Genomic DNA, 27,193 nt, shown 5'->3' with positions numbered 1-27,193 from the left:
GAATGCTGTGCCTGCCTCCAGGGGATCTTCCCCACTCAGGGATCGGACCTGAGTCTCTCACGTCCCCTGAATTGGCCGGTGAGCTCTTTACCATACGCCGCCTGGGAAGCCCTATGCAGACAGAATCTCAGGAGAGGACACCAGGTCATCTTCCCCACTCACTGCTCCCTCCAGCCACAGAAGCACTGGGAAGCTCCGCCCTCTCTCCTGCCCCTCTGGTTACTGCTGTCCCTGAATCGTAACACTGACAGAACAGCCGTCTTACCAGAAGCAGCTCAACCTCAACTAACACTGACAACACTCCAGCCTGCAAAAGCAGAATCCTTCCAAGTGCACATGGAACTTCTCAAGACACAGTGCAGGCTGGACCGTAAAACAAGTTTCAGTCGATTCAGGTCTCAACACCATTAGGGAATGTAAATCCCACTGCAACGAGGTTCACGTGTGTCTGTATGGCCAGAACGTAAGACGGCTGCACACGCACTCCAGGTGTCTGCAGGGTGTGGAGGAAGGCCGCTGCGACTGGAAAATTTCACAGCCAGTTTGGAAAACTCTGGAGATTCCTCAGGTCAGCCGACTCCTACACACCATCCAGCCATTTCACTTCTAGGTATGCTCAAGAGAAATGAGAGCAGACAAATGCACTCATACATGAAGGGTTACAGACGCCTGATGGGTGATGGCCTATGGAGACAGCCCAGATGTCCATCCACTGAGAATGACCGTAATGTCCACCCATTGAGAATGACCGTCTCTCCAGGGGCATCTCCGGAGCAGCTGCGTGCACACAGCGGCTCTCCCCGCTGCCCAGAACGCCTCTGAGCCGCCCAAGTTGCACCCGGAGGTACCTGGAGGCCACCTGCCTCTGCAGCTGGAGGGGTGACCCTAGATCACCTCTTATGAACCAACTAACCACCCCTGGTTTAAGGGGGAGGGCTTAGAAAATTCTGGAAGGGAAGCATGGTGCTGGTCTCAGATAGAAAGGTCATTCCTCATGCCCTTGAGAGGCGTCTGTGCATAGACGCGAATGCCGCAATGTCGCAAGTCGTGTCCACCGTGGACGGAGGGCGGCCACTCAGTGCCCAGCTGAAATCATCCACCGGCGGCTCCTCTCGACACACTCCAGGACAGGGGCCTCGGAAGCTGCTGCCCCTGCATCTGTCATCACCGAGGCTCTGAGAGCTCGCTGTCCGCCCAGCTCAACACCAAGAGGATCTTCCTGGTGTGCGAGGTGGTCACGGAGGTCGGGCTCCGGGGCAGGGGCATCTCCAGCCGCTTCAGGGGACGCAGCCGTCCTGACCACATTGTATCTGTTAACAGCTTTACAGACATACAATTCACCAACTTAAAGGGTACAATTCAGTGGTTTCTAGTATATCCATAGAGCTGTCTCTGTGTAATTTTAAAGACAATAAAATATTAAAACGCATGTGAGAACACTTGGGAAAACAGTCGACCTTTATGCAAACATGCTGAAAAGATACAACCATTTACAGGCGTAGCAGAGGATACATCTGCTCCTCTCATGCACCCCGTTAATCAGGGCGAAGAGGGGGCACCACTGGAAACAAAGGCCTCCCATTCAACCCTGCATATCAGCCCCCAGGAGCGGTGCTGTGGGCCCCCCCAAGAGGCTACCAAAGGGTCCCCCACTCGGCTCTCCTCTGACCAGGGACGACCAGGCCCTGCTCCCGGCCATGTGAGGGGCAGCGTGCCCTCTGGCCTAACCGGCAGCTCTCTACACAAAACAGAAGGGGAGGCGTCATTCCTTACAGGACACCTCTGGACCCCTAATCCAGGCCTGAGACTAAGGAGGTGGAGAAGCAACGGACAGTTATCAGGCGCAGGTGTGCACAGGTACACAGCTTGGCAGGCACAGGGCTGTACGCTGGGGCCGGGCAGACCTGCCTCCCTCCCGCCCGCCCACCCTACTCTGTCCAGAAGCCCCTGTCTCTGTTCTCCCCACAGTTTATTTTGGGGGTCACTGCCTTCATGTGAAACTAGTGTGCTCCTGGAGGCGCTTCCTGGCTTGTCAGGTGTACACGCTGCACCTCAGCCTCCTGTGGTCAAAAAATGTGAATGCCACACCCGCCGGCCCCACCCCAAGTCCAGCCAGGCCCTCTGCAGCGCTCACATCCGGGACAATGTCAATATTTCCCGCTCTCCAGACGCGTTTCAACGGCCCCACTGCCTTCCGTACCTAATCTCCTCCCCAATCTCCTCCCCACTTAGTCTCCTCGGTTCCCTGCCTCCAGCATCTGCACACCTACTGCTCCGTCAGATCCCCAGGCCCGCCCGCACCTCGGTCTCCTCGGGTCCCCTCGCCCGCGCCCTCCTCTCAGCGCCCCTCACCTCAGGGCGGCGCGAGCAGAGTGTGCGGTGCACCCTGAGCCCCCGCCCCTCACCCTCAGTAGCCTGCCTGCCCTAACGCTTTGGGCGGAGGCTGTTCTCACCTCCTGCTCTCTGCTGACAGGATGCACCGAGCTGGCTAGGGACACTTTCCACTCACAGGAAGAGCCTGCCACCTGGAGGTGGTCCGTGTGCTCAGCCTGGCTCCTCAGGTCCAACGACACCAGTCAGTCCCGCGGACCCTTCCCTCTCCCCTCACCTTTCATCTCCTAGTCTCTTTGCCTTTTGAAGAACCTTCTGCCAGGTATTCTTGACTTGATCTTTGCTTCTAATTTCTTACTAAAAAAAAACGCTTTTATTCCATTTTTAACTTCGGAGGGTGTGTTCCAGTTCTCTGAATGCGATACTTTATTTAATCTGACAATATAACTCGTGTCATTTTCCAAGTTTTCTTCTGCTCTTTGCACTGACCCTATTCCCTTCAGGAGCCTTCTGCTTTTCTGTTCTTGGTCTCTGAGTCCTTGACCATCCGTTTATACATAAAAATGGTCACTAAAGAGCCAACAAGCCAGAGTGGCTCAGTGGGGGGCCTGAACACAGATGCCCCGGGCAGAGACCTGGCTCCAGGACCGGACACTGTGGGGACAGGGTCCTGAGAGGGCTTGGGAATGCAATGCGACAGTCCCATGCGTTCCCTGTTGCAGGCAGCTAGCCACAAGAAGGAAGCCGCTGGGTGGTGAGGGCCACGTGGCTGGACCTGAGGGTGGCCGCTGGGACCCAAGGCCACTGCCTGCCAACTACCTGCCAACCGCTGGGGATCTCAGCCCCACAGCCACCAGGAACTGGACTGTGCCCACCGTGTGAACGAGCACGGTGGAGGACGCCAAGCCCCAGGGCAAGGCTGGGCAGAGGGCATGGCTGGGCAGAGCCCAGGTAGAGGCCACGGGGCTTGCAGGGTCGAGCCAGCGCACAGGGCGCCTCGGGGCGCTCAGGGATGGCCAGGGCGAGTGAGGGGCCCGTGCCAGGAAGGAGGCCAGGGCCCTCCTTCTCCTCCTCAGGAGAGCTCTGAGCACGGGGGCCGCAGCATTTGCCAGGACAGTGCCGTCTGAGCCACAGTCCCGGCAGAGCCACAGGTGAGCCCAAGACCTGGCGGGACGCTGAATGCGTCCTGACCACAGAGCCAGCCGGGTGCAGGGTGGACCAGATGTCGGGTGAGAGAGAGAGGTTCTGGCCTGAGTCACTGGACGGTGGGGACTATTACTAAGCTGGGGACACCGTGGTGGCATGAGTCTGAGACATCCGTCTGACATCCTGGCACGCGCCCAGGCGCAGGAGGAGACCAGGCTACAGCTGAAGGGGGCTCGTCAGCAAGTGGACCCTGGAGGGAAGAGGAAGGGGAGCAGCCCTGGCCTCCAGCCCAGGTGAGGACTCACAGGAGCAGAAGCTGCGCAGAACTTCAGGCCGCGCAGGGCAGCTCAAGTAACACAGGATCACCGAGCCACGGAACTGGAACCAGTGCAGTGGGGCAGATTCTGTGGCTGCGCCCACACTGACCTGGGAACAGCGGCTTCACGGAGCCGTCACTTTCCACAGGCATTTCCTGCTCCCGCTCCTCCACCTTCAGAAGGGCAGCGACAGGACGCTCTCACAAGCCTCCAGCTGTGACAGAACCCACATGACAGGAGGCTCCCAGGTGGCTCAGTGGTAAAGAACCTGCCTGCCAGTGCAGGAGACTTAAGAGACATGGGTTCGATCCCTGGGTCAGGAAGATCCAGGAGGAGGGCATGGCAACCCGCTCCAGTATTCTTGCTTGGAGAATCACATGGACAAAGGAGCCTGGCAGGTCACAAAGAGTTGGACACGACTAAAGTGACTTAACACGCATGCATGTCTGCACATCTGTAGCAGAAACAATATGATTTGCTAGTAAATTTCTCCTCTCCCCACACTGGGGGTTTCTACCTGAGCCCCCGACTCCTCCAGGAGAACACATTCCCGGAGAGGCTTCCAGGCGCACTCGTCCTGTGGACCAGGCTGCCCGTCCACCATGGAGCCTGTACCCAGCCCAGGATGGTGCACCGCTGGGAGGAAGTGGACAAGTGTCGAGGAGAAGCCAGGCTCTGCTCTGAGGCCCTCGGCTCTCCTGGCAGAACCATTTCCCTGTGGGAAACCCAGCACAGGGGCCGACGGTCACGGGGACTCGGGCCTCTGGTCCAGCACCTGACAGGGACAAGGCCTCCAGCACGCACTCCCCATCCCCAGACCAGCCCAGGGACAGCCATGCCCATGCAGGCTGCGGTGGGGTCTCAGTAGTCCTGTTCTGTTTTGAGATTTCTTTAAACCTAAAAGTGACTCCTAGACTGTGACCTGACCGAGGAGAAGTCTTGAGAGGACTGAAAAACTCCAGGAGCTCTAAAATGCTGGCCATTAAGTCTTGGAGCTGAAAAAAGCTAACTGTAGAACTGGCCTAATGGCCATGATTACCATGATTATCACAGTTTTTTTTTTTTTTTTTTTAAATTATCAAGAGATCATTCGACTAAGTCAGCACAAAATGAAATTCTTCAGGCTCTCATTCTGTCCACTATCATCCAGTTCACTTCTGTCTTCATCTTCAGCACTTTGCTCTTTAAACGCAGAATGCTAAACCAAAACAAAGACAGTATTTATCCCTTAAAGATACAGACTGATGGGTCCACCTGAAACAAGAAGGGCTAATACTACAAAGCAAAGGAACTCTACAGACGTAAACTCATAACATCTTACAGCTCCACAGGCACCCACTTCACGGGTTACGGAACAGAGGCCAGCCAGCCCTCACTGTGACACAGAGGACACACTCCAAAGACGAAACTACTGTCATTAACACTTTCAGTAAGAGAAACATCACAGAGGCCAGCCAGCCCTCACTGTGACACAGAGGACACACTCCAAAGACGAAACTACTGTCATTAACACTTTCAGTAAGAGAAACATCACAGAGGCCAGCCAGCCCTCACTGTGACACAGAGGACACACTCCAAAGACGAAACTACTGTCATTAACACTTTCAGTAAGAGAAACATCAGGTCAGATATACTTCTGCGGGGAAACTATGCTGATACACCACTGTTCCTACATCAGATTGGTAATACTTGTTTAGAAGATACTGCAAAAAAAAAATCTAAAAAATAGTTTAAGATATATACACGTCTCCCCAGCGATTCCATTCTTAAGACTTTAAACTTAAAGACATAACAAAGACTGCACAGGAAGATTCAGCTAGGAGAAAGCTTATAAAAGCAGAAAAATGAAAACCTAAAATACTAAAGACAGGATTAATCGAATAAGTTTAGAACATTCAATCATGTGGTCAAAAAATAGGCACTAAAACCACGTTGGAAGCAAGTCTACTGACACTGAGATTCCAATAAAACAGACTGACTTAAAATTGTAAGTCAATTGTGACTCTGGTTTTATTAGTATTTCTCTCTCTCATAGAAACAATGCTTTAAAGCCTGGAAGGTTGAAATGATTCACAACGCCAGATAGGATTTTTGTTTTCTCCTTTATTTGCATGTTTTCATTTATGTAAATGAACATTATCTTGCTACTGCTTTAAGGGCAATACCAACCTGAGAACAGGTTCTTGCTTCAGGCGTCACAAATGCGAAGACCCCTCCCACGAGAAAGTTCTCAGCGCGAAAGAGAAAACCAAATGTTCCTCCAAATGGGGATTAAGGCCCAAGAAGCAGTGCTTCTCTCAAAACTCCTCAGAGGGCAGGCTCCTCGAAGGCGGTTTTTAAAAATAAAATCACCGAGAGGAACATGTCTGGCGACTGAGGCCCTTCTCTCCTCACCAGCCAGTGAATCAACGGTGATAAGGACAGACTGTCTCATAAAAGGGCCTTTTGTTTGCCACAGCAAAAAGTCAGTCCCGGATTTTAGTAAAGTAGACCAACCCACCCAGCTTCATTCCAGCTTTAATTCAAGCTGGAATGCAACACAACCGCAAATGAGCGGAAAAAGGAGAGGGGCGAAGGAAGGCGGAGGGGGCGGCCCCTGCCCCAGCCTGAGAAGCAGTGGCGGAGCCCAGAGGGTCCCTCCAGCCCCACAGACGCAGCCAGAAGCACAGCCCTGTGCTCGCCCTGCTTTAGCCTCAGCTGCTCCCCGACGGCCCAGCAAGGGGTCTCCTCCCGACTGCCTGGGTGCTGTCCCGGGAAAGCAGGGCTGGCCGGGAGGACCGGGCGCTCCTGCACCACGCGGGCGGCTGCGGCTCCTCGGCGGACAGCGGGGCCTCCACACGAAAAAGAGCGACAAAGACTCCCGGGGGTAACCGGTTTAATTCAAACTGGGTGCCCCTCAGTGTCTCCCTGAGCGCCCCTCACTCTGACCCGGCCTGGGCAAGCACACTGGCCAACAGAGGGGCAGAGGCCGGTGGGCCTGGGGGGACGATGGAAGGATGGGGGCTCGGCTGGCTGGCAGCACGGACAAGCCGGGGCGCAGGATGCTGCAGAGGGTCATCCGCCAGGGCCACTCCCGCGAGGTGACGCCCCGGACTCAATCCTGGAGCTGGGCTCTGGGACGGGCTTCTACCTGCTGACCCCTCAGACCTCCCCTGCAGCCCGGCCTGACACCCAAGGGCACGGCTGTACCCTTCAGTGGGGGCGGGCACATCTCTGCCCCCAGCGGCCTCTTCTCACCCCCGCCTCCCCCACTCCACCCCTCGAGCACCGCGGGGTCCATGGCCTGGCCCACCGTGGGCCTCCCCATCCACCCTTGTCCTCTGCACCCCCAACCACCTTCTGGACGCGCCAGTCTCATTCCCGACCCTGCTCACATAAACTCCCTGGCACCTCCCCCCAACCCTCGTGCCCGCACTAAAGGCATCTCAAAGTGGCTGCAGCCCCTCGAGCCCCGGCCCAGCCCCCTTCACGGTCACGGCTCGGCGTCCCCTCAAGCACCCCCCATCCTCCCGCGCAGGCCTCTCCCTGGGCTAGGCTCCACCAGGAACGCTCCCCTCTCGACCCTTCACCTCACAACAAAGGTCACCTCAAAAGAAGAAAAGAGCAAGCAAGAATAAACCGGGGCTTCCCTGGTGGCTCAGGCGGTAAAGAATCCACCTGCCAATGCAGAAGATGCAGGTTCGACCCCTGATCTGAGACGATCCCACATGCCGCGGAGCAACTGAGCCAATGCGCTGCGACTACTGAAGCCCCTGCAGTGAGAAGCCTGTGCATCGCACCTGCAGAGCAGCCGCCCTCCCTGCCCCTGGTCAGGACCACACCTGACCTAGTCACTGCTCACAGCACCTGTGGACGGGCAACGCCAGACCCTCCCCTGGACAGAGGCCTGGAGCAGGCGGGTGTCTCGCCAGGCCCCAGCCTCTGGCCTCCACACCCCCTCTTCACACCCCCGCCCCCGGGAGCCTCAACCCTGCTGCTTTCCTGAGGTCTCATGCATGACTCCCGCTGGCCACCATCGCCCGCAGGGATGTCCTGGAGAAACAGGGAGGCGTTTCCGGAAGCGCAGCCAGGGACCGTCTGCTCCTCCCTTCGGGACCTGCTCTGGACCCTACGGCAAAGCCCTGGAATACACAGCGAGCCCGGGTGAACCTCCTCAACTACGGCAGAGCCCTGGAATACACAGCGAGCCCGGGTGAACCTCCTCAACTACGGCAGAGCCCTGGAATACACAGCGAGCCCGGGTGAACCTCCTCAACTACGGCAGAGCCCTGGAATACACAGCAAGCCCAGGTGAACCTCCTCAAATGGCTGCGACTCCAACTGCAAAGTAGGAACCTCCACTTTGCCAGCACAAAACTCGGTCTCCTTTAGGAGTCAGGTACACGCAAAGTGAACGTGGTGGCTGGGGGTACAGTGGCTTCTCTCCCAAACGTCACTGACCACAGCACAGCAACACAGTGGAATCTTCTAAGCTGCCAAGAGCCCAAGTTCATATTTATGGACTTTGTCAACACATGGAGACTTTCACACACATACGAAACACAGGTGAGAAAGGCTAAACCAAATCACCTGCTGACCTAGATTAGAAAAAGCAAGAGAGTTCCAGAAAAACATCTATTTCTGCTTTATTGACTATGCTAAAGCCTTTGACTGTGTGGATCACAATAAACTGTGGGAAATTCTGAAAGAGATGGGAATACAAGACCACCTGACCTGCCTCTTGAGAAATCTGTATGCAGGTCAGGAAGCAACAATTAGAACTGGACATGGAACAACAGAATGGTTCCAAATAGGAAAAGGAGTACGTCAAGGCTGTATATTGTCACCCTGCTTATTTAACTTACATGCAGAGTACATCATGAGAAACGCTGGACTGGAAGAAACACAAGCTGGAATCAAGATTGCCGGGAGAAATATCAGTAACCTCAGATATGCAGATGACACCATCCTTATGGCAAAAAGTGAAGAGGAACTAAAAAGCCTCTTGATGAAAGTGAAAGAGGAGAGTGAAAAGGTTGGCTTAAAGCTCAACATTCAGAAAACGAAGATCACGGCATCTGGTCCCATCACTTCATGGGAAATAGATGGGGAAACAGTGGAAACAGTGTCAGACTTTATTTTTTTGGGCTCCAAAATCACTGCAGATGGTGACTGCAGCCATGAAATTAAAAGACGCTTACTCCTTGGAAGAAAAGTTACGACCAACCTAGATACCATATTCAAAAGCAGAGACATTACTTTGCCAACAAAGGTCCGGCTAATCAAGGCTATGGTTTTTCCTGTGGTCATGTATGGATGTGAGAGTTGGACTGTGAAGAAGGCTGAGGGCCGAAGAATTGATGCTTTTGGACTGTGGTGTTGGAGAAGACTCTTGAGAGTCCCTTGGACTGCAAGGAGATCCAACCAGTCCATTCTAAAGGAGATCAGCCCTGGGATTTCTTTGGAAGGAATGATGCGAAAGCTGAAACTCCAGTACTTTGGCCACCTGATGGGAAGAGTTGACTCATTGGAAAAGACTCTGATGCTGGGAGGGATTGGGGGCAGGAGGAGAAGGGGATGACAGAGGATGAGATGGCTGGATGGCATCACGGACTCGATGGACGTGAGTCTGAGTGAACTCCGGGAGTTGGTGATGGACAGGGAGGCCTGGCGTGCTGCGATTCATGGGGTCGCAAAGAGTCGGACACGACTGAGCGACTGAACTGAACTGAACTGAACCCTCACACCCCACTCCGCCCTGGTCACTGGATGGCAGCAGAGCAGACAGAAAGGCCGGTGCCTGAGCCGTCCTGCCAGGCGCACGAAGGAGAGAGAGGGGCTAAGCGGAGTTAAACAGGGATGCGTGAGCTCCTCTCCCTCCCTCCTGAGGTCCAGGGAACTCAGGCTCCAGAGGAGAGGTCCCAGGGCTCGGCAAGACGCACAGGGGCCAGCAAGCAGGAGCTCACAGTGGAGGACACAGACACGCTAGGCAGCGGAGCGGGTGCCGGACGGCCCAGCGCCACGCGTCATCCCCGAGAAGCGAAGCCTGGTCCAGAGTCTGCCTGGGGAGCCCAGGCCCGGGCGCTAACTCGGGAGACGCAACCACAGTTGCTCCAGGAGGTGGGAAGTGAGCCCCCCAGAGCTCCAAGGGGTGAGCAGACAGTGAGGTCCAAGCAAACAAGCCAGACAGGATGGTGGACAGGTGTGCCGAAAACTAAGCAAAGGACCACTAACTCCAGGAAAAGCAAAAAGGTGCGTCAGAAGGGAGGTGCGGTCACAGCTCACAATCGGGCCAGCCGTGGGAAACGCCTGTAGTCAAGATAAGACAAAGCCAGATGGCCACTCAGGAAGGCTGCGGGTAACTGCACTGACGAGAGTGGGGCAGACAGAGGGAAATGTGTGGGTATACCTCCCGCAAGGAGACATCGATGAAAAGAACCTGGAATGGGGAAACAGCACTGTAGAGTGAATGGTGAGGAGCGGGCGCGGGGCAGGGGTGGGGGTAGGAGAGCACGGGACACACCACAGCAGCACAGAACAGTCAAACGGAAACATGGAATTAAAGTAAGGACCAAACACACGCAGCAGGCTGCACCGAGGGCAGCGGGCACGTGTCAGGAGGAGCGGGCCACGTGGACGGACCTCTCCGCCGGCGTCCTGCCTCTGGGCTCTGCTACCAGACGGAGCAGCAAGGGTGGAGGGCAGCCCTGAAGCCTCCCCAGTGCACCCCAGGTAGACACGGGGGAAACCAGTGTCGGGATAAACTCAGCAGGGAGGAAAAGAGGGAGGTTAAGATATGCCTGGGGGGGTGGTCTTTTAAGGGAGGCAAGTATTTTCAGAACCCCCAGGAGGTGGCTCTGCAAACATGACCCCAAGACCAGGCCCAGCAGCACCGCCAGGAACGTGTGCAGGGCGGGCTGCTCAGACCAGACCGAGCAGACGCTGGGGGGCCCAGCAGCCTAGGTCCATAGGACCTACCGGTGACTCTGAGAGTGTAAACCCGGCCACCAGGCCACAACACAGCCATTTCAGGAGCGCAGGTGAGACAGCTGTTCTCAGCCAGGGGTCCAGAGGCCGCAGGACCCCAGGGTCTGAGAAGGGAGGCAGTCTCAACACTCTGGGACGTCCCTTCCTTTCACCCCTCACACTTTCTCTGAAATGGGCCGCGGAGTTTTCCAGCAGCTACATGACATGACAGACGGCTCACAGAAGCGGATATTAAAGAAACCAGCTCTCTTCAATCAAGCCAGACATTTAGGAGACTTGCCCCAATGTTAAACAATGCCACTCTCTCACTATTTTAGAAAGCAGTCTTTTTTCCAAAATATGTCAGTAATGCGAACATGTAATGGATTATTTTTCAATGAATTAATAAAAAGACAGTTTTTGGAGGGGTTTTTTTTAGGTTCAGTTTCTAATACAGCAAAGACCAATAGAAATAACCCGCACAAACAAAGGCTCTTTGGTACTGACTAACACCGAACAACACGCAGGGGCTGAGACAACTGATGCGTCAGTGGTCTACGGCGTCAACAGCCTACACACACACACACACACACACACACACACACACGGAGACTCCTGACCATCACTTAAGGTCACAACACACACTGTACACCTTTCAAGGCTTCCTACACCGCCAGCAATGAGAACAGGCAACTCTGTGGCTTAGACCAGCCCCACCAAGTCCACTTCGCTGCGCTGTGTTGATACCTAAACCCAGAGCGAGCGAGCCTCAGGACTGCCTCGCACAGCTCCCGTCGTGCGTACACACACGCTCCGCAGCAGCACCAGCCATTTCCACAACAAGACAAAACACAACGCAGAAAATACATCAACTACCCCAAAACAGAAGGTATTTTCGGGTCCCTGAGCATTTCTAAGCTCCTCCCACACAGGTGTGCAAACACGGGTTGACCCCACTGGGCACTGTCACTAGAGAGCAGAAGGGGCTCTCTCTGAGGGAACCTGTGGGTGAACAAGATGTTCGCGTCCCTTTGGGGAGTGGAATCTCTTGATAAATAAGAATATGGGGGACTTCCCTGGCGCTCCAGTGGCTACGAATCCGCCTTCCAGTGTTGGGGACGTGGGTCTGATCCCCGATCGGGACTAAGCCTGCGGTTGCAACAACTGAAGCCCGCGTGCTCTACAGCCGTGCCCCGCCCATACACCAGCAGAAGGCGCCCCCGGGTGCTGCAGCCAAGACCCAGCACAGCCCAGGTGGTGCCACGGTGAGAGCACGCCTGCCAGTGCAGGGGATGCAGGTTCAGCACCTGGATCGGGAAGATCCCCTGGAAGAGGAAATGGCAAGCACTCCAGTATTCTCGCCCGGAGGTCTCTACAGACAGGAGCCTTGAAGGCCGTAGTCCATCAGGTTGCAGAGAGTCAGACATGACTGAGTTGCTGAGCACACACACATATATATGTGCGATTTTATCATACAGCTATTCCTAGTTTAAAAAGAATTTTAGTTTCCCATTTCTTTCTTTTAATTCACCTGGCTGCGTCAGGCCTTCGTTGCCACATGCAGAGTCTTTTAGTCCTGGCATTCAAACTCTCAGGTGGAACAGATAAGATCTTAGCTCCCCAAACAGGGATCGAATCCAGGCTCCCTGCCCTGGGCGTGCAGACCCCCAGGGAAGTCCCTTAATTTCCCATTTCAACCACTGTATCAAAGAGAGGTGTCACCTGATACCCCGTGTACTCGACGAGCCAACAAGTGACAGAATGGGGGCTGAGTCAGGAAGAAGGAAAACCTGTCTGCGCAGGTATAATGTTCCTTCCACTTGTTTGGGAATTCAGGAGTTTTTGGTTTCTTTTTGTTGCTTGTTTTAAGGATTGGTAAAAGCCACACAATCGAACTTTCCCACAAGATGAAGTATAGGTTATCATCAATGAACTTCCCATATTGTATTTTTCGTTTTTAGTTTGCAATATGCCAAGCTTGTTGAAAAAGTTCAAGTAACACCCGCACCCCCTCCCCAGAGTCAGCAGTGACTGGCGTCTTCTCATGGTTGCTCTCCGTCTCTTTCTACACGCCTGTGCTCTTCCTGTGGCACCACTGAAAGTCGGCCCCGGACATCCAGACACCCGCCTGGTTATTTCCGCCTGTACCTCCTGGCAACAGGGACCCTTCTCCCCCACAATTCAACACTATTATGACCCCAAGGAATTGAGCACTGTTACTAGCAAGTGTTACATCTAGACTCAAACTTTCCCAATCGTCCCAGTAATGGCCTTTCTGTTTTTATTTTCTTTTACTCCAGCATGCAGTCAATGACAGGCTTTATGGTCATGACCCCTTAGTCTTCTCCAACCCAGTTCTCCCTGTTTAGGACATCTTGTCTAGAACGCTGACACTTGAAGGGTCCAGGCAGCTGTCCTGTGGGCTTCCCTGGTGGCCCAGAGGTAAAGAATCCACCTGCGGTGCAGGAGACACAAGACACATGGGTTCAATCCTTGGGTCGGAAAGATCCCCTGGAGAAGGAAATGATGACCCACTCCAGTATTCTTGGCTTGAGAATCACACAGACAGAGGAGCCTGCTGGGCTACTGGTCATGGGGTCGTGAAGAGTCGGACACGACTGACTGTAGCATAAGCCGCTGTCATGTAGATGCCCTATACTATGGCTCTGATTCTTTCTCATTACTTGACTCAGTTCAAACATTTCTGGCAAGAATGCTGTCCCTCCCACTGGTCCCACGGAGGGGCACACAGTCTAAGCAGGTCTGAGTTTGACTGTCTGCTCAAGGCGGAGGGGCTGGACTCCTCCAGTGTAAAGAACTCTCTCCCCTCTGTGAGCAGTCATCCCTGCAGACAGTTCAGTCTGTGTGAGGATTTACCCTCCCCCCACCAGCCAATCGCTCACACGATGCTTTCTGACAACCACTGATGATCTTGCCTGAATCGGCTATTCCCTTGGTGAATGTCTAATCTTCCAGACTCTACCTGAACTGGCAGTTGTCCATAAGAAGCCCCACGCACCCCTCTGGAGCACCCCTGTGACTTTCACTCGCTGTGCCGTGGACTCCCTAAATTCACTGTATCCATTATTGTCATTCTTTTCTGTGCTCGAAATGCCCAGATCTGTCCATTAGGAACCCATTCAGGCTGCTCTTTTTCTGACACGTCCCCATCAATTTTTGATCACTTCCTTGGTTTCTGGTACAAGATAATCCAGTCTTACACTGAAATTCCCCTGCCCAGAATCTGGAATACTTTATTTCTCCAAGGATCCCAGATCCCCTTAGTGAAAAATGGTGTTTGGCAGCCAGGATCTAGGGAGCAGACGTACTCAGTCCTCCTGGGGTGTCACTGCCCCAGGCCCTCTCAGGAGCGTGTGTTCACCACGCATTCACACTGATGCCTCCAATCTGGACCCTCAGACACCAGTCCTTCCCACCACGTTTCACTTCCTTTCTCCCAGAAAACCCTGGCTCCCAACACCAGGACAGGTGCTCACTTGCTCCACCCTAAAACACGGCCCGAGTCAGTTCAGAACTACCCGGACCTGTCAACAACTAACCTAATTTGTAGTACGTTTCTCCGTCATTCTTTCTTTCTTCTGACTATACCCCACTAAAGGAATACAGAGTACTACTGTGTGTGACTGGAATTACGCTTTCCTATGTGGTTATGTTATTAATAATAATTCAATATACTCATACTTCTAGGTTCATTTGCTTCCATTTAAATTCAATTATTCTTTTGTTCTATCAATGCGGCTATATTTTTTCAAGATGTAGAATATTTATATGACTCAGAAAGTCAGAATGATATAAAAAGGCATACTCAGATAAGTTTCAGTCCCACCCAGATCCCTCACCCCCCGCCCCCACCTACTTGGATAAGTTATTTTAATTAGTTTCTAGTCTATCCTTTCTAGGTTTCTTTCTGCAAAGAGAAGCAAATACACATTCCTTAACAAACTGAGGGCTTCTCACTGTGGTGGCGTCTCTTGCTGCGGAGCACGAGGGCTCCCGGGCCCTGGAGCGCAGGCTCAGCAGTTGCGGTGCACAGGCTTAGTTGCTCCTCGGCACGTGGGATCTTCCAGGACCAGGGGTTGAACGCACATCTTCTGCACAGGCAGGCGGATTCTTCACCACTGAGCCCCCAGGGAAGCCCCATATTATGCATGTTAATTTGCACTTTTTTTCACTTAATGTATCTGAGAAATAACTCTGGCAGTTCACAGGAATCTCCCTCTTTTATTTTTGCAGTCGCGCAGTTCTCTGCTAAGGGGATTGCACCTTGGCTCACTCATCCTGGGTGGACGTTTCGGTTGTTTCCATTTTACATCACAGACAGTGCTGCAGGGAACCACCCTGTGCATCTGGTGTTTTGCCATCTGTGGAGGCACACGCTTGGGGTAAATGACAGGAAGTGGGGCTGTGCTGTGCAGGACAAGTGTGCACACGGACACTGCCTAGCTCCCCTAGCAGGACTGGGCCACCCTGCACCCCCACAGCTGTACTAGCGGGCGCCTGCTTCCTGAGGGCCTCACAAGACGTGCTCAAGCTTCACATATTTGCCACAAGTGAGAAACTGCCCTGGCGATTTTAATTTTCATTTCTTCTATCGTATGTGAAGCTGAGCATCTTCTCATATATTTGAGGGCCATCTGTATATATTCTGTGAATGTCTTCATGTTTTTTGTTCATTTTTCTATCAGTTTTTGGTCTCCTTTCCCTTTGACTTTTAAGAGTTTTTAAGATTTGCGTGCATGCGCAGGCCACTTTTTAAAATATAAATTTATTTAATTGGAGGATAATTGCATCACAATATCGCGTTAGTCTTTAAAACATACATCAACATGAATCAGCCACATGTATGCATACGGCCCCTCCCTCTTGAACTTCCCTCCCGTGTGTAGACCACTCTTAAAGTCCTCATTGAACTTGGTACAACGCTGTTTCTGTTTTATGATTTGGTTTTCTGGCCCAGAAGAATGTGGCATGTGGCTCCTCAACCAGGGATGGAACCCACAGCCCCTGCAATGGAAGGCAAAGTCTTTTTTTTTTGGAAGGCAAAGTCTTAACCACTGGACCCCAGGGAAGTCCCAAGAGTCTTGGTATCTTATTGAGAGCTTCTACGCCAGAACACTGGGGACAAAGGGGTGCCCTGGGCCAGCTGGGCCTCCTCCCGCTTCTCCCAGACAAAGACGGCACTCCTGCGTGGGTGTGGTCAGGGGTGCACCAGGGGCCTAGCAGAGCCAGCCATCAGCTCGGCCAGAGCCAGGAGCCCAGCCACCCTCAGCTCAGGTCTCTCCTGCAACTCACAGCTCCAGCCTCTCTTCCATTTGTCAAGTGAGAAAAATACCCAAAGTGGCTGAAGGATTTACAGGTACTTTAGTAGGCTTTCAAAGGAAATGCTAATCTCTCTCATCAGTGTAGAGTCTTCCTTTTATTGCAGCTCAAGCAATCTATGAATTAAACTAAAATTACATTTCACTTTATAAATATATAAACAAGGTCCTACTTATAGCACAGGGGAACTATATTCAATATCCTGTGACAAACCATAATGGAAAAGAACATAAAAAAGAACATACATGTAAGACTGTGTGTGTGTGCATATGAACGGCTTCCCAGGTGGCTCAGTGGTAAAGAATCTGCCTGCCAATGCAGGAGACGGGGGTTCAATCCCCAGGTCAGGAAGATCTCCTGGAGGAGGAAACGGCAACGCACGCCAGTATTCTTTCCTGGAAAACTCCATGGACAGAGGAGCCTGGCAGGCTACAGTCCATGGACTTGCAAAGAGTCAGATACAACTGAGCAACTGAGTGCACACACACAAACACACGTGTGTGTCTATACATATGTATATATATGTATATGTGTATATATATATCTCTCTCTACTGAGTCATCTTGCTGTATAGAATAAATTAACATAACACTGTAAATCAACCATACTTCAATAAATTTTTTTCAACTTCAATAAATCATAAAATTTTAAAAATAAACTATATATGATTAATCAATTCACTGGCAGGAAGCTTAATCTAAACAAGATTTATAAAAATAAATAAATAAATAAATAAACAAGATTTATAAATGTCCCTGGATTTCTAGTGACAGTGAGAAAAACACCCGTAGGTACTGCAGGTCCTAAGCCACTGTCCTGCTTACTGACCAGTGATTTAAAGCAGTGAACGTCTTTACAGTTCTGAGCAATGCCTCTGGTCCCAACAAATAAACCACTGCGAACAGGCTAAGCCAACAGGTGCCAGGACATCATTCGTAACTGGAGTCTTCAGTTTTAACCTGGTTAAACTTGTTTAAAGAAAAGTCAGAATAAAGTGTGTGAAATAAAAAAGAACAATGAATCATGAAAGCCCCCGACAGCAACATCACTGGTGAGCTCCCCACACTGTGGAGCCCTCGCTCAGAACAGGGACGCGAACGGGCAAGCGTGCTCTGGCTACAGCAGGACTATTTATTTACCTGTGGGGACTGAAGATTCTAAAGCTTTTTGTCCAGGTTTTTTAAAAAATTAACAGAAGAAAAAGCAAAGTAGATCATTTAACAAATTAGAATTACAAGAGTTGTATATCCTTAAATCCTTCTGAAGACATGGGCCATTAGAAAAATAGCTGAGATTTCAAGAAAAAAGCTAAAAAATATCTGCAATTTGAGAAATCCCAAGTGATCAACATACAGTGTGCAAAAGGACTTAAAATAATACAGAGTGACAGTGCTTCCTGTGTTTACAGCTAGTATCACTAAAATGCTATCGGCCCTCCGTTCGTCTCGTATTTTAGAACATCCATCCAGGACACCCTGCCCACAATATGTCCCTGCAGGAAGCAGGCTACTCCAGGCCTGCTGCAGCCAGCACAGGTGACTGATCGGCACAAACAGGACACTGGCTTATCGGTAGAGCTGGGTTTGAAACAGAGAAAAATATGCCACCTCGAGATTGTAACCAGAGTAATATTAGTACCAACTTTTCAAAAACAAGTATTAAACATTTAGACAGAGAAACAAAACTGTACCTGCTGAAGAAATTTCTTTTCCTCCCTAACCATGACATGGAACCAATCCATGTATATATATGGGGGCGACTAGTCTCAAAAACTTCCAAACTAAAAAAAAAAAAAGAAACAAAAACAAAAAACTTCCGAACTAACAATGCAATCAGTGCAGTTCTTTTCCTAGGAAGCTCCTGGTTACATCACATGTTGATGTAAGCTCAGTGCCAATCTTCAGGAGCATAGGCGTGTTCTAATATGTATTTCTCCAAATATCAACAAAAATTAACAATGCATCTTCAATAAGCAACTGAACATGTTCAATGTCTCATAAAGTTTTTAAGCTTACTAGAAAATCTGAGTTTGTTTAGATATATTTTGTTTATGGATCTAAAATCTTAACAGAGTCAAAGTAAACAGGCAAATATTTTGTCTTCAGAGTTTATTTACATTTTTATTTCTAAATATGAGAATGAAATTTCTTTAATAGATTCTTTTCTACACTGCTTGAAATTCATGGCATGGGTACAGGCACTACTTTTCAAAATAATTGAAATAAGTAACAATAGAAAAGTTGGCCAATACTTCAAATAAAACCATCCCACTTCCCAACACACACTCACACAATGAAAAAATAATTTTTTAATATTTCCTTAAAGATTTTTTTCTCATGGACAACTTTTACAGTTAAAATCACGGTATACATACAAATCAATTTATATACAACTATTCATTTATATTGATAACCTACGCTGTGGAAACTTTGCAATTATCATAAAAGTACTTCTAAGGGCCACCTAACAGTCTTCAGTGGGTATCCAACTCTTCTGTCTGATATTTCAATTACAATTACTGTTTTGACCCTGTATCCAGAATTTAAATGAAATAAGTGTTTGAAAAGGAAGCAACCCATAACTTGGTGCCCTTTACAACCTGGTCTGGGCTGGAAGAAGCACAAGCTGGAATCAAGATTGCCGGGAGAAATATCAACAACCTCAGATATGCATATGACACCACCCTTACGGCAGAAAGTGAAGAGGAACTAAAAAGCCTCTTGATGAAAGTGAAAGAGGAGAGTGAAAAGGTTGGCTTAAAGCTCAACATTCAGAAAACGAAGATCATGGCATCTGGTCCCATCACTTCATGGGAAATAGATGGGGAAACAGTGGAAACACTGTCAGACTTTATTTTTTGGGACTCCAAAATCACTGCAGATGGTGACTGCAGCCATGAAATTAAAAGACGCTTACTCCTTGGAAGAAAAGTTATGACGAACCTAGATACCATATTGAAAAGCAGAGACATCACTTTGCCAACAAAGGTCCGTCTAGTCAAGGCTATGGTTTTTCCAGTAGTCATGTATGGATGTGAGAGTTGGACTGTGAAGAAAGCTGAACGCCAAAGAATTGATGCTTTTGAACTGTGGTGTTGGAGAAGACTCTTGAGAGTCCCTTGGACTGCAAGGAGATCCAACCAGTCCATCCTAAAGGAGATCAATCCTGGGTGTTCATTGGAAGAAATGATGCTAAAGCTGAAACTCCAGTACTTTGGCCACCTGATGGGAAGAGCTGACTCACTGGAAAAGATTCTGATGCTGGGAGGGATTGGGGGCAGGAGAAGGGGATGACAGAGGAGGAGAAGGGGGTGACAGAGGATGAGATGGCTGGATGGCATCACCAACTCGATGGATGTAAGTCTGAGTGAACTCCGGGAGTTGGTGATGGATAGGGAGGCCTGGTGTGCTACGATTCATGGGGTAGCAAAGAGTCAGACACGATTGAGCAGCTGAACTGAACTGAACTGAACAACCTGGTCAGTGTATCCCACATGGAATTTAACTCTTCCTACGTGTAAGAGCCTGCACTGGGAAAATGCCACACATGACTCTGAATCTCCTGGGGACAAGTTAGGCTTCCATTAAAGCACAGCTGGCCCTCCGTATCAGTACATTCCACAGCCACGGGTTCAACCAACTTAGGATCAAACACTGTCGGCGGGGGAAAAGAAATCCAGAAACTTCCAAAAAGGAAAACGTGAATTTGCCACCTGCTATCAACTATTTACATAGCATTCACATTGTAATAACAACTGTTTATGCAGCATTTATGTTGAATTAAATATTATAAGTAAAACAGAGATGATTTAAAGTACCTGGGAGGGAAAAATTTAAAAACAACAAATTAACAAAAAGAACACTGTAAGTCAACTACACTTCAATAAAAAATTATAAAACAAAAAAATAAAGTATATGCGAGGATGTGTATAAGTTATATGCAAATACCACATCATTATATACAAGGGACTAGAAGCATTTGTGGATTTTGATATCCATGCGGGGGAGTCCTGGATCCAGTCCCACCCCACCCCTCATACTGAGGACAAATGTATATATCTGAGATCTTCAATTTTAAAAACCAGGTCAAAAGGCAGGTTCGGAACAACAGACATGGAATATACCATTTTTGTACAATGAAGCATCATTACATATATTTTGATTTACATATTAAATACTTAAGGAGTCATCTCTGGATGGTGGGATTATAGGTGATCCCTATTTTTATATTTTGCTTATTGGTCTTATTTTCATATTTTTAAACAATGAACATCTATAAAAAATAATTTAGCTTCTCCCCACTAGGATCTCAGTTGTGTACTTCTATACAATTAAGTGTGTATGTGTGCGTGCGCACAGAACAGTCTGGAAGGAAATGCACTAAAATGCTAATGGTGTTTTTCTCAGCCTAGTGGGATTGTTAGTCATTTTTTGGTTTGGATTTTATATCACTCTGTATTTTCCAGTTTTTAGAAACAGTAAGCCTGTGTTACTTTTATAACATAAAAAATTGTAAGACCCTAACAAAATTGCCTGTTATCCAAGCACAGAAAGGAACATCATCTGCCTTTTAGCAATTCCTCCAGCACACAGGGCCAGACACACACACATCATCAGCTCCCACGTGCACCTGCCACGCACACACGCTCATTCTCACATACATGCAAATCCAAGCCTAGGACTGGAAAGGACAGTGGAACAACTGAAAGGTGTGCCCAAACGTCCTCAGGGAGCTCCAAGTGCCCACCAGTGGAGGACTGAAAAGAAACGAACAGCAGGGAGACCCCTGTGCGTGGACACCACCTCCAGCAGCCTCCTTACTGAGGAGCATAGGCAGGGCCCACAAGGTTACTGAAGGGCGTTCCTGTTCCAGTGTGCGGAGCTCTCTGGAAAGGACCCTAGGCTGTCTAAATGCCCAAGTGAGTGCTGTCCTGTGAAAATAACCTTTACTATTATGATGAATTTCTTTGAAAGGTAACACTGAAAGAAACCAATCGTTTCTCACAGTACTCTTATTTTACAGTACAGTTTATTTTACAATTTCTTCTTTATGATAAGTTGGTGATAATTTTTACAAAAGCATCTGTCCTTCATCATGAAAGGGTCACATCCACAAGGCATCTTCAGAGATGGTCGAGGCCTTAAAGATAAGCTCTTGCAACTTGACAACCGGTGCCTGGGCACATCTGACTATAAACTCCTGGTCAAGAACACACAACCAGAAAGCACCGCTGTAGTTCTTTCTCCTTTCAATTCCTGCCAACACTGTATTATATTACACCACACCTGATCTATCACCAGATGAGGTAATGAGAACCAAATACACCATGACACTGCTAAAGAGAGAGGGACACAAAAGCCGTCTGTATTATAAATGGGAACAACTTCTATTAAAAATTCAGATAATCCACTTAAATAATTCAAAATGCTTCCTTCATAAACAGATTACATAAAAGATACTGCAAGTGCTACCTTTGACAGTTTGACAATAATCAAGTTGCTATCATCAAGGACAGTAATGTGACCAGCCTAAGAGTCTCATGCACTCTGTATTTTGAAATCTCAAGGTAGAAAGTACAAATACTTATGGTCTTTATTGCTGTGTGTTCCTACAATTTAAAAAAAATATGACTGTTTTAAAAAGAATTATCTTCTAGAGATAGACACGGAAATATTTATGGGTGACATGATATGTCAGGTATGTGCTTCAAAAGTAATCTGGGGGTGGGGAACAGAGAATTTACAAGTGAACAAGGACTTCGGAAACTGAGCCATGGCTTGGGTGCAGGTAGAGGGTTTCACCAGACCTCTCTCTATTCTTAGCTATGTCCAAGACTTTCCATTTTTAAAAATTAAAAATATTGATCAAGGTAGAATTCTTCACTTTTCTCTAAAATACTTCACTAGCAAAGAATATTTCTTCTCTTTGCCGTATTCCGACACCAGACTTGGAAAAGGAAGTCTGAGTCATAATAAAGGCTACCAAAGCTTCAGTTCAGTTCAGTCGCTCAGTCGTGTCCGACTCTTTGCCATACACACAAAAATCAGCCTTTCACTACCCTGTTAATTATCTGCTCCTAAACAAGAGCTGCCCTCCACCATCCCAGGAAGCTCCTCCAAGTCCGGTATTCAGATCACACCCAACTCGGCTTCTTCCCCAGCTGTCCTGGGAGCAGACGGAGGGGGCGGTGCCACTGCAGACCTCCCTCACTCGCCCACTCCCACCAAGTCCTGAGTCATCCTGGACTCACCCCCAAACTCAGGATTCCACCAGGAGCTCCCTGAGCAAAGAATGTCAACTCAGTTCTACTCTGAATAATATTTAGAAGTGAAATGAAGTCGCTCAGTGGTGTCCAGCTCTTTGCGACCCCATGGACTGTAGCCCACCAGGCTCCTCTGTCCATGGGATTTTCCAGGCAATAGTCCTGGAGTGGATTGCCATTTCCTTCTCCAGGGGATCTTCCCAACCCAGGGATAGAACCCGGGTCTCCCACATTGTAGACAGACGCTTTAGCATCTGAGCCACCAGGGAAGTCCAATATTTAGAAAAAACTCAGCCCCAAATAGCAACCTAAAGTTTTTCCCACTGTGATCAATAAGAATGTCACAACAAAAGGTGATTCCCAAATGAAAATGATTTTATGATAGTCAATAAAATGAAATTTTGTGGGATTAAAGTTTAGGGCCACAAAACCTAAGAACTTGGGAGCCATCTAAATGTCATGAGCGTAAGACCTAGTCCCTGTTTCAACACTGACAATCTGTGAGGCCTTGGAAAGTCACTTAGCTTTTATGGGCCTCCAGTTTCTCACCTGTGGGATGAATCTCTTCCACGTATAACTGCCTCAGAGAAAGGCTGATGACCCAGGGAAAACACAAATGAGCTTCATATAAGCTATAAAGCACCGCATCAAAATCAGAGTACGGTAAAGAAGAACAAATGTACCAATTCCCTAACATGCTTGATGGGTATGATGAGGAAGCGTATGTGTGGAGAGAAGATACATCGTTCCAGTGAAAAACAACTGGGGATGCCCAAGGTGCTCTCCAGCTGGGGGGCAACAAAGAAAAGCTTCAAAACACCTGAACCATTGACCACAACCCATGTGAACCATGCAAGCAAGACACTGTCCAGCGATCACAATCCAGGCTAATCTCTCTCATTAGACTTACAGAGGGTCTAATGGGCACGTCTCTATCTCTGCCCATTAGCCTAAGAGATGGGAGACCTGTCCTGGGCAATGTCTTCAAACCAGAGCTAGACACAAGCGTCACACTGACCAAGAGGTCAACATTCAGGATACCCATATGGACACGTCCGGACTGAAAACTCAACAAGGAGCCCTGACGCAGGATGACCCAGTTCTTTACATGACTGCTCAATGGACACCATGAATACTCAAGGGGCACAGAGATCCTGTATAAAAGTTCTTAATGTTCTGGCGGAACCCTACATACCAGGGTGTCAATTTTACCTCTTGGCTTAAACATGCATATGTACCTCAATGTATCTGAACGCCCACTTCACAAATATTCACATGTATGAAAAGTCAATTAAATACAAACACTAGCAGACCAGCCTTTTGGAATGTCTCATCACTGAACAATGTATTTAATAGAACACCTGTCACCTGTGTGATGTCTATCTGGGATAACAGCAGGACACACACAGCCACGCTGTTGTTTCCACCTGAACTTTCGTAAGCTCACCTTCTCCCAGAGCAGCACAGCCCTGGCAGCGGCTCGGGACCCCCTGCCCTGTGCATTCCCTCACCTGCCCAGCACCTCACCTGTCCTACAAGAGTGGAGGTGGATCTGATGGAGTTCTGTGGAGTCTGTATTCACCGCAGTGCTCTAGGGTTCATCCCTCTCCCTTGGCACAGAAGGTAAGGAAGTGAACATTTTTAGCCTTCACTGTCTCCCAAATAACGAACCTACCTAGAATACAAGCCAACCATAGATGGTGAAGTAACTGCGTTCAAAATAGATTATTAATATGATCTTAAGCATCCAAGTGCAGCCTGGCCTTTGCAGACAGGAGTGAATTACTTCAGCCAAACCGAACTTGGGCTCTCAGTTGGGAGACCTGCTGGCACCTGTCCATCCGGGGGGCACTTCTATGCAGCAGACAGGGGGCATGTCCCCAGGCCAGGAGCTACCCTCAATTTAGGAAAGATTCAGCTGTGTGGCTTGGGATGGCAGGGAAAGAAACTGACTCCCGAGAATAAAACCTCTTTAAAGGGGGAAGACGTGCTTCAGCGAATTCAGCTAGAGGTGAGGGGAGAAGCGGTGAATCAGAAGAGAAGCGGGACCCCTGGCCTCCACCGCACTCCACGACCAACGCGCGGGCCCGGCCCTCACGCGGCGAGTTACCTGCTCCGCCCCGTAGACGGTGGCGAACTGGACGAAGTCCTCGATGCGCACGAAGCCGTCCCCATCCCCGTCCAGGGCATCGAATACGGCTCGGAGGCGGGGGCTGTCCTCCGGACATCCCGCAGGCTCGCTCGTTAGGGGGTGAGTCTGGCTAAAGTCAGAGGGCCCGTCCGGGTCCCCGGGACCCAGCTCCAGGGCCGAATCGCCCACCTCGGGCGCGGCGAAGGAGGGGAAGAAGTCGACCTCGCCTCTCAGGTGATGGCTGCGGCTGAAGTCCTGCGCGCGGATGGATGCGCTGTGCCCGGGGCCATCACCCTCCGGCTCCATCGTCCAGGAAAAGAACGGGCCGAGCTCCGGCAGGGCCAGGTCAGGGTCGGAGTCGGGGTCGGGGTCGGGGTCGGGGTCCCGGCCCGCGCGCTGCGGCCGCCGCTCCCATCCCGGAGATCGCCCGGCATCCACGCCGGCCGCGGGGTCCTGCGGGCCGAGCCCCGGGCTCCGGGCGGGGGCGGACGGCGCGCCGGGCCCGCCAGGCTCCGGGTCGGGGCCCGGGCCGCCCGCGGGGGAGGCCGGCCGGCCCGGCTCCATCTTCATGGGCGCGCCCCCGGCCGCGGCGCGAGTCCCCGAGGCCAGTGGTGCTGCGGGCGGCAGACAAAGGCGCTCAGGGCGCGGCGGCGGGCGCGGGCATCCCCGCGGCGGCGCGGGCGGGCGCGCGCGGGGCGCCCGGGCTGCTCCGGCTGGCTCTCGGGCCCTGCTCCGCCCTCGCCCATCTTCGCGCCGCGCCTCAGCTGTCCTCGGCCCGGCGGCGCGGCGGGCGCGGGCCCATGGCGGCGGCGGGCGGCCGAGGGAGGTCGAGGGGCAAGGCGGGACGGGACTCTGAGGCGCGGGACGCTGTGGAGGGGACCCTGAGGAGAAGAGCCCCGAGGACGCGAAAGAGGAGGATGACGACGAGGAGGCGACTGAGGTACCGGAGCGCACGCCGCCGCCCTCGCCCCGCCCTTCGCCAGCCTGACGTCAGCACGTCGCGCCGCCGGCTGGCCACGCCCCTCACCGGCCAGGTATAAAGGCAGGCTCCGACGCCGCAAGGCGGCCAGTGTCGCTTACCCTCGGGTGGGGACCCGAAGGCGGGCGTGCTTGGAAGCTGCAGACCCGGGCGTGACGTCACCGACCCACGCGCGGGGCGAATGGACTGAGTGCTGCTGGCGTAAAGCGCCCCCACAACACGCAAGGAACGCGATCCTGAAGGGGCGGGGGACGTGCACGTGGCGCCCCCAGCAGACGCCTGCTGCGCGGAGACACCCGCCTGAGTATGGAAGGGCCTTGGAAATGCGGTCCATCCCTAGTGACCGAAGGAACGCGTGGCCAAACACTGAGACCGTTTTTAAAATCTGTGACAAGTGTTCCCCCCCGCCCCCCCCGACAGGCTATCCAGTGTTCGTCGCCAGTGTACTGCCAGGCCTCCCAAGCGCTGCGGCAGTCTTTGACAACTGACATCTGTTTCTCTAGATGTCACTGTCGTCAGTGGGGACACGGGCGCCAGAGAGCAACACAGGCACCTTGCAGCAGGCATAAAAGTGGAGACATGCAGATGGGAGCCCGTAAGCTGCCAGGCTCCAGACAAGGTGCATGTAGCATTACAGGCTCCATTTAGAGCCCGTAATAAGATGTGGGGGGAACGCACTGCCCCGCGTACTGTGAGGAGCGGTGTGTTGGTTAACTGAGTAATCTGCCATGACAAAATCCCAGGGCATGTGGCCCCAGTGTTTGTGAGGCTGGCATTGGGAAAAGAAGGGTGAAGGAATACCCCCAACCCAAAAACTATATTCTCAGTTTCTTATAAGAGCTCTATGAGGAAGATACTGCACTCAAAGGGAAAAAAAAATCACCTCCAGGAACTTCCCTGATGCTCCAGTGGTAAAAAATCCACCGGCCAATGCAGGGGACACGAGTTCAATCCCTGGTTCAAGAACTAAGATTATTCATGCCACGGAGCAGCTAAGCCCGTGTGCCGCTACTACAGAGCCCAGTGCTCTGGAGCCCATGAACCGCAATTACTGAGTCCTGGAGCCATAGCTACTGAAGCCCACTGTCCCTAGCTGCTGCTGCTGCTGCTAAGTCACTTCAGTCGTGTCCAACTCTGTGCAATCCCATGGACTACAGCCTGCCAGGCTCCTCCGTCCATGGGATTTTCCAGGCAAGAGTACTGGAGTGGGGTGCCATTGCCTTCTCCGACCCTCCCTAGAGCCCATGCTCTGAAACAAGAGACGCCATCGCAATGAGAACCCCAGGCACCGCAACTAGAGAGTAGCCCCCGCTCACCGCAGCTGGAGACAGCCTACAATGCAACAACGCAGAGTCCATGCATTGCAATAGAACTCAGCACAGCCAGGAAAAAAACCATCTCCAGTTTTGGTGAGAATCTGAAATTGGACTGATGCCTTTGGCCAGACACAGCTTTTAAAGGTAGTTATAGTGATGTGTCAACTTTTCTAAATAAGGATGTTAGCAGGGGGAGGTGAAACCAAATGAGGCAAGGGCTGCACCCCCAAGGAAACAGCTCTCTTGCTGCTATGCCAGTTCCTGAAAAATCTGCATGCCTTGGCTGGCCAATGTACCCAAACAGAAGTCCAGCATGGAGAACACGCACCTTCCTGCTTGGACCACTTCAAGAGACTCTGTCCCTGAAACATTAAAGGTGACAAGTGCCTGGTCAGTCATTTGGACCTCCAGCATCCACGTAGACAT

At 50.9% G+C, this 27,193-nt stretch overlaps 1 protein-coding gene across 1 annotated transcript in view; it reads right to left on the bottom strand.

Moving 5' to 3' along the window:
• RAB11FIP3 (RAB11 family interacting protein 3) overlaps positions 1 to 25,409 on the bottom strand; it is a 60,330-nt gene extending 34,921 nt beyond the window's left edge. The window contains exon 1 of the mRNA XM_003587805.6: positions 24,452 to 25,409. Coding sequence (XP_003587853.2) covers positions 24,452 to 25,042 — 591 coding nt within the window. The 5' untranslated portion in view covers positions 25,043 to 25,409. The remainder of the gene's footprint in view (positions 1 to 24,451) is intronic.
• Between the last annotated feature and the right edge of the window lie 1,784 nt (positions 25,410 to 27,193).

This window comes from Bos taurus, chromosome 25 (genome assembly GCF_002263795.3).
Source record: "Bos taurus isolate L1 Dominette 01449 registration number 42190680 breed Hereford chromosome 25, ARS-UCD2.0, whole genome shotgun sequence".
Lineage (NCBI taxonomy): Eukaryota > Metazoa > Chordata > Mammalia > Artiodactyla > Bovidae > Bos > Bos taurus.
Note: the sequence above shows the minus strand (reverse complement) of the source record. Positions and strands in the feature narration are given on the sequence as shown.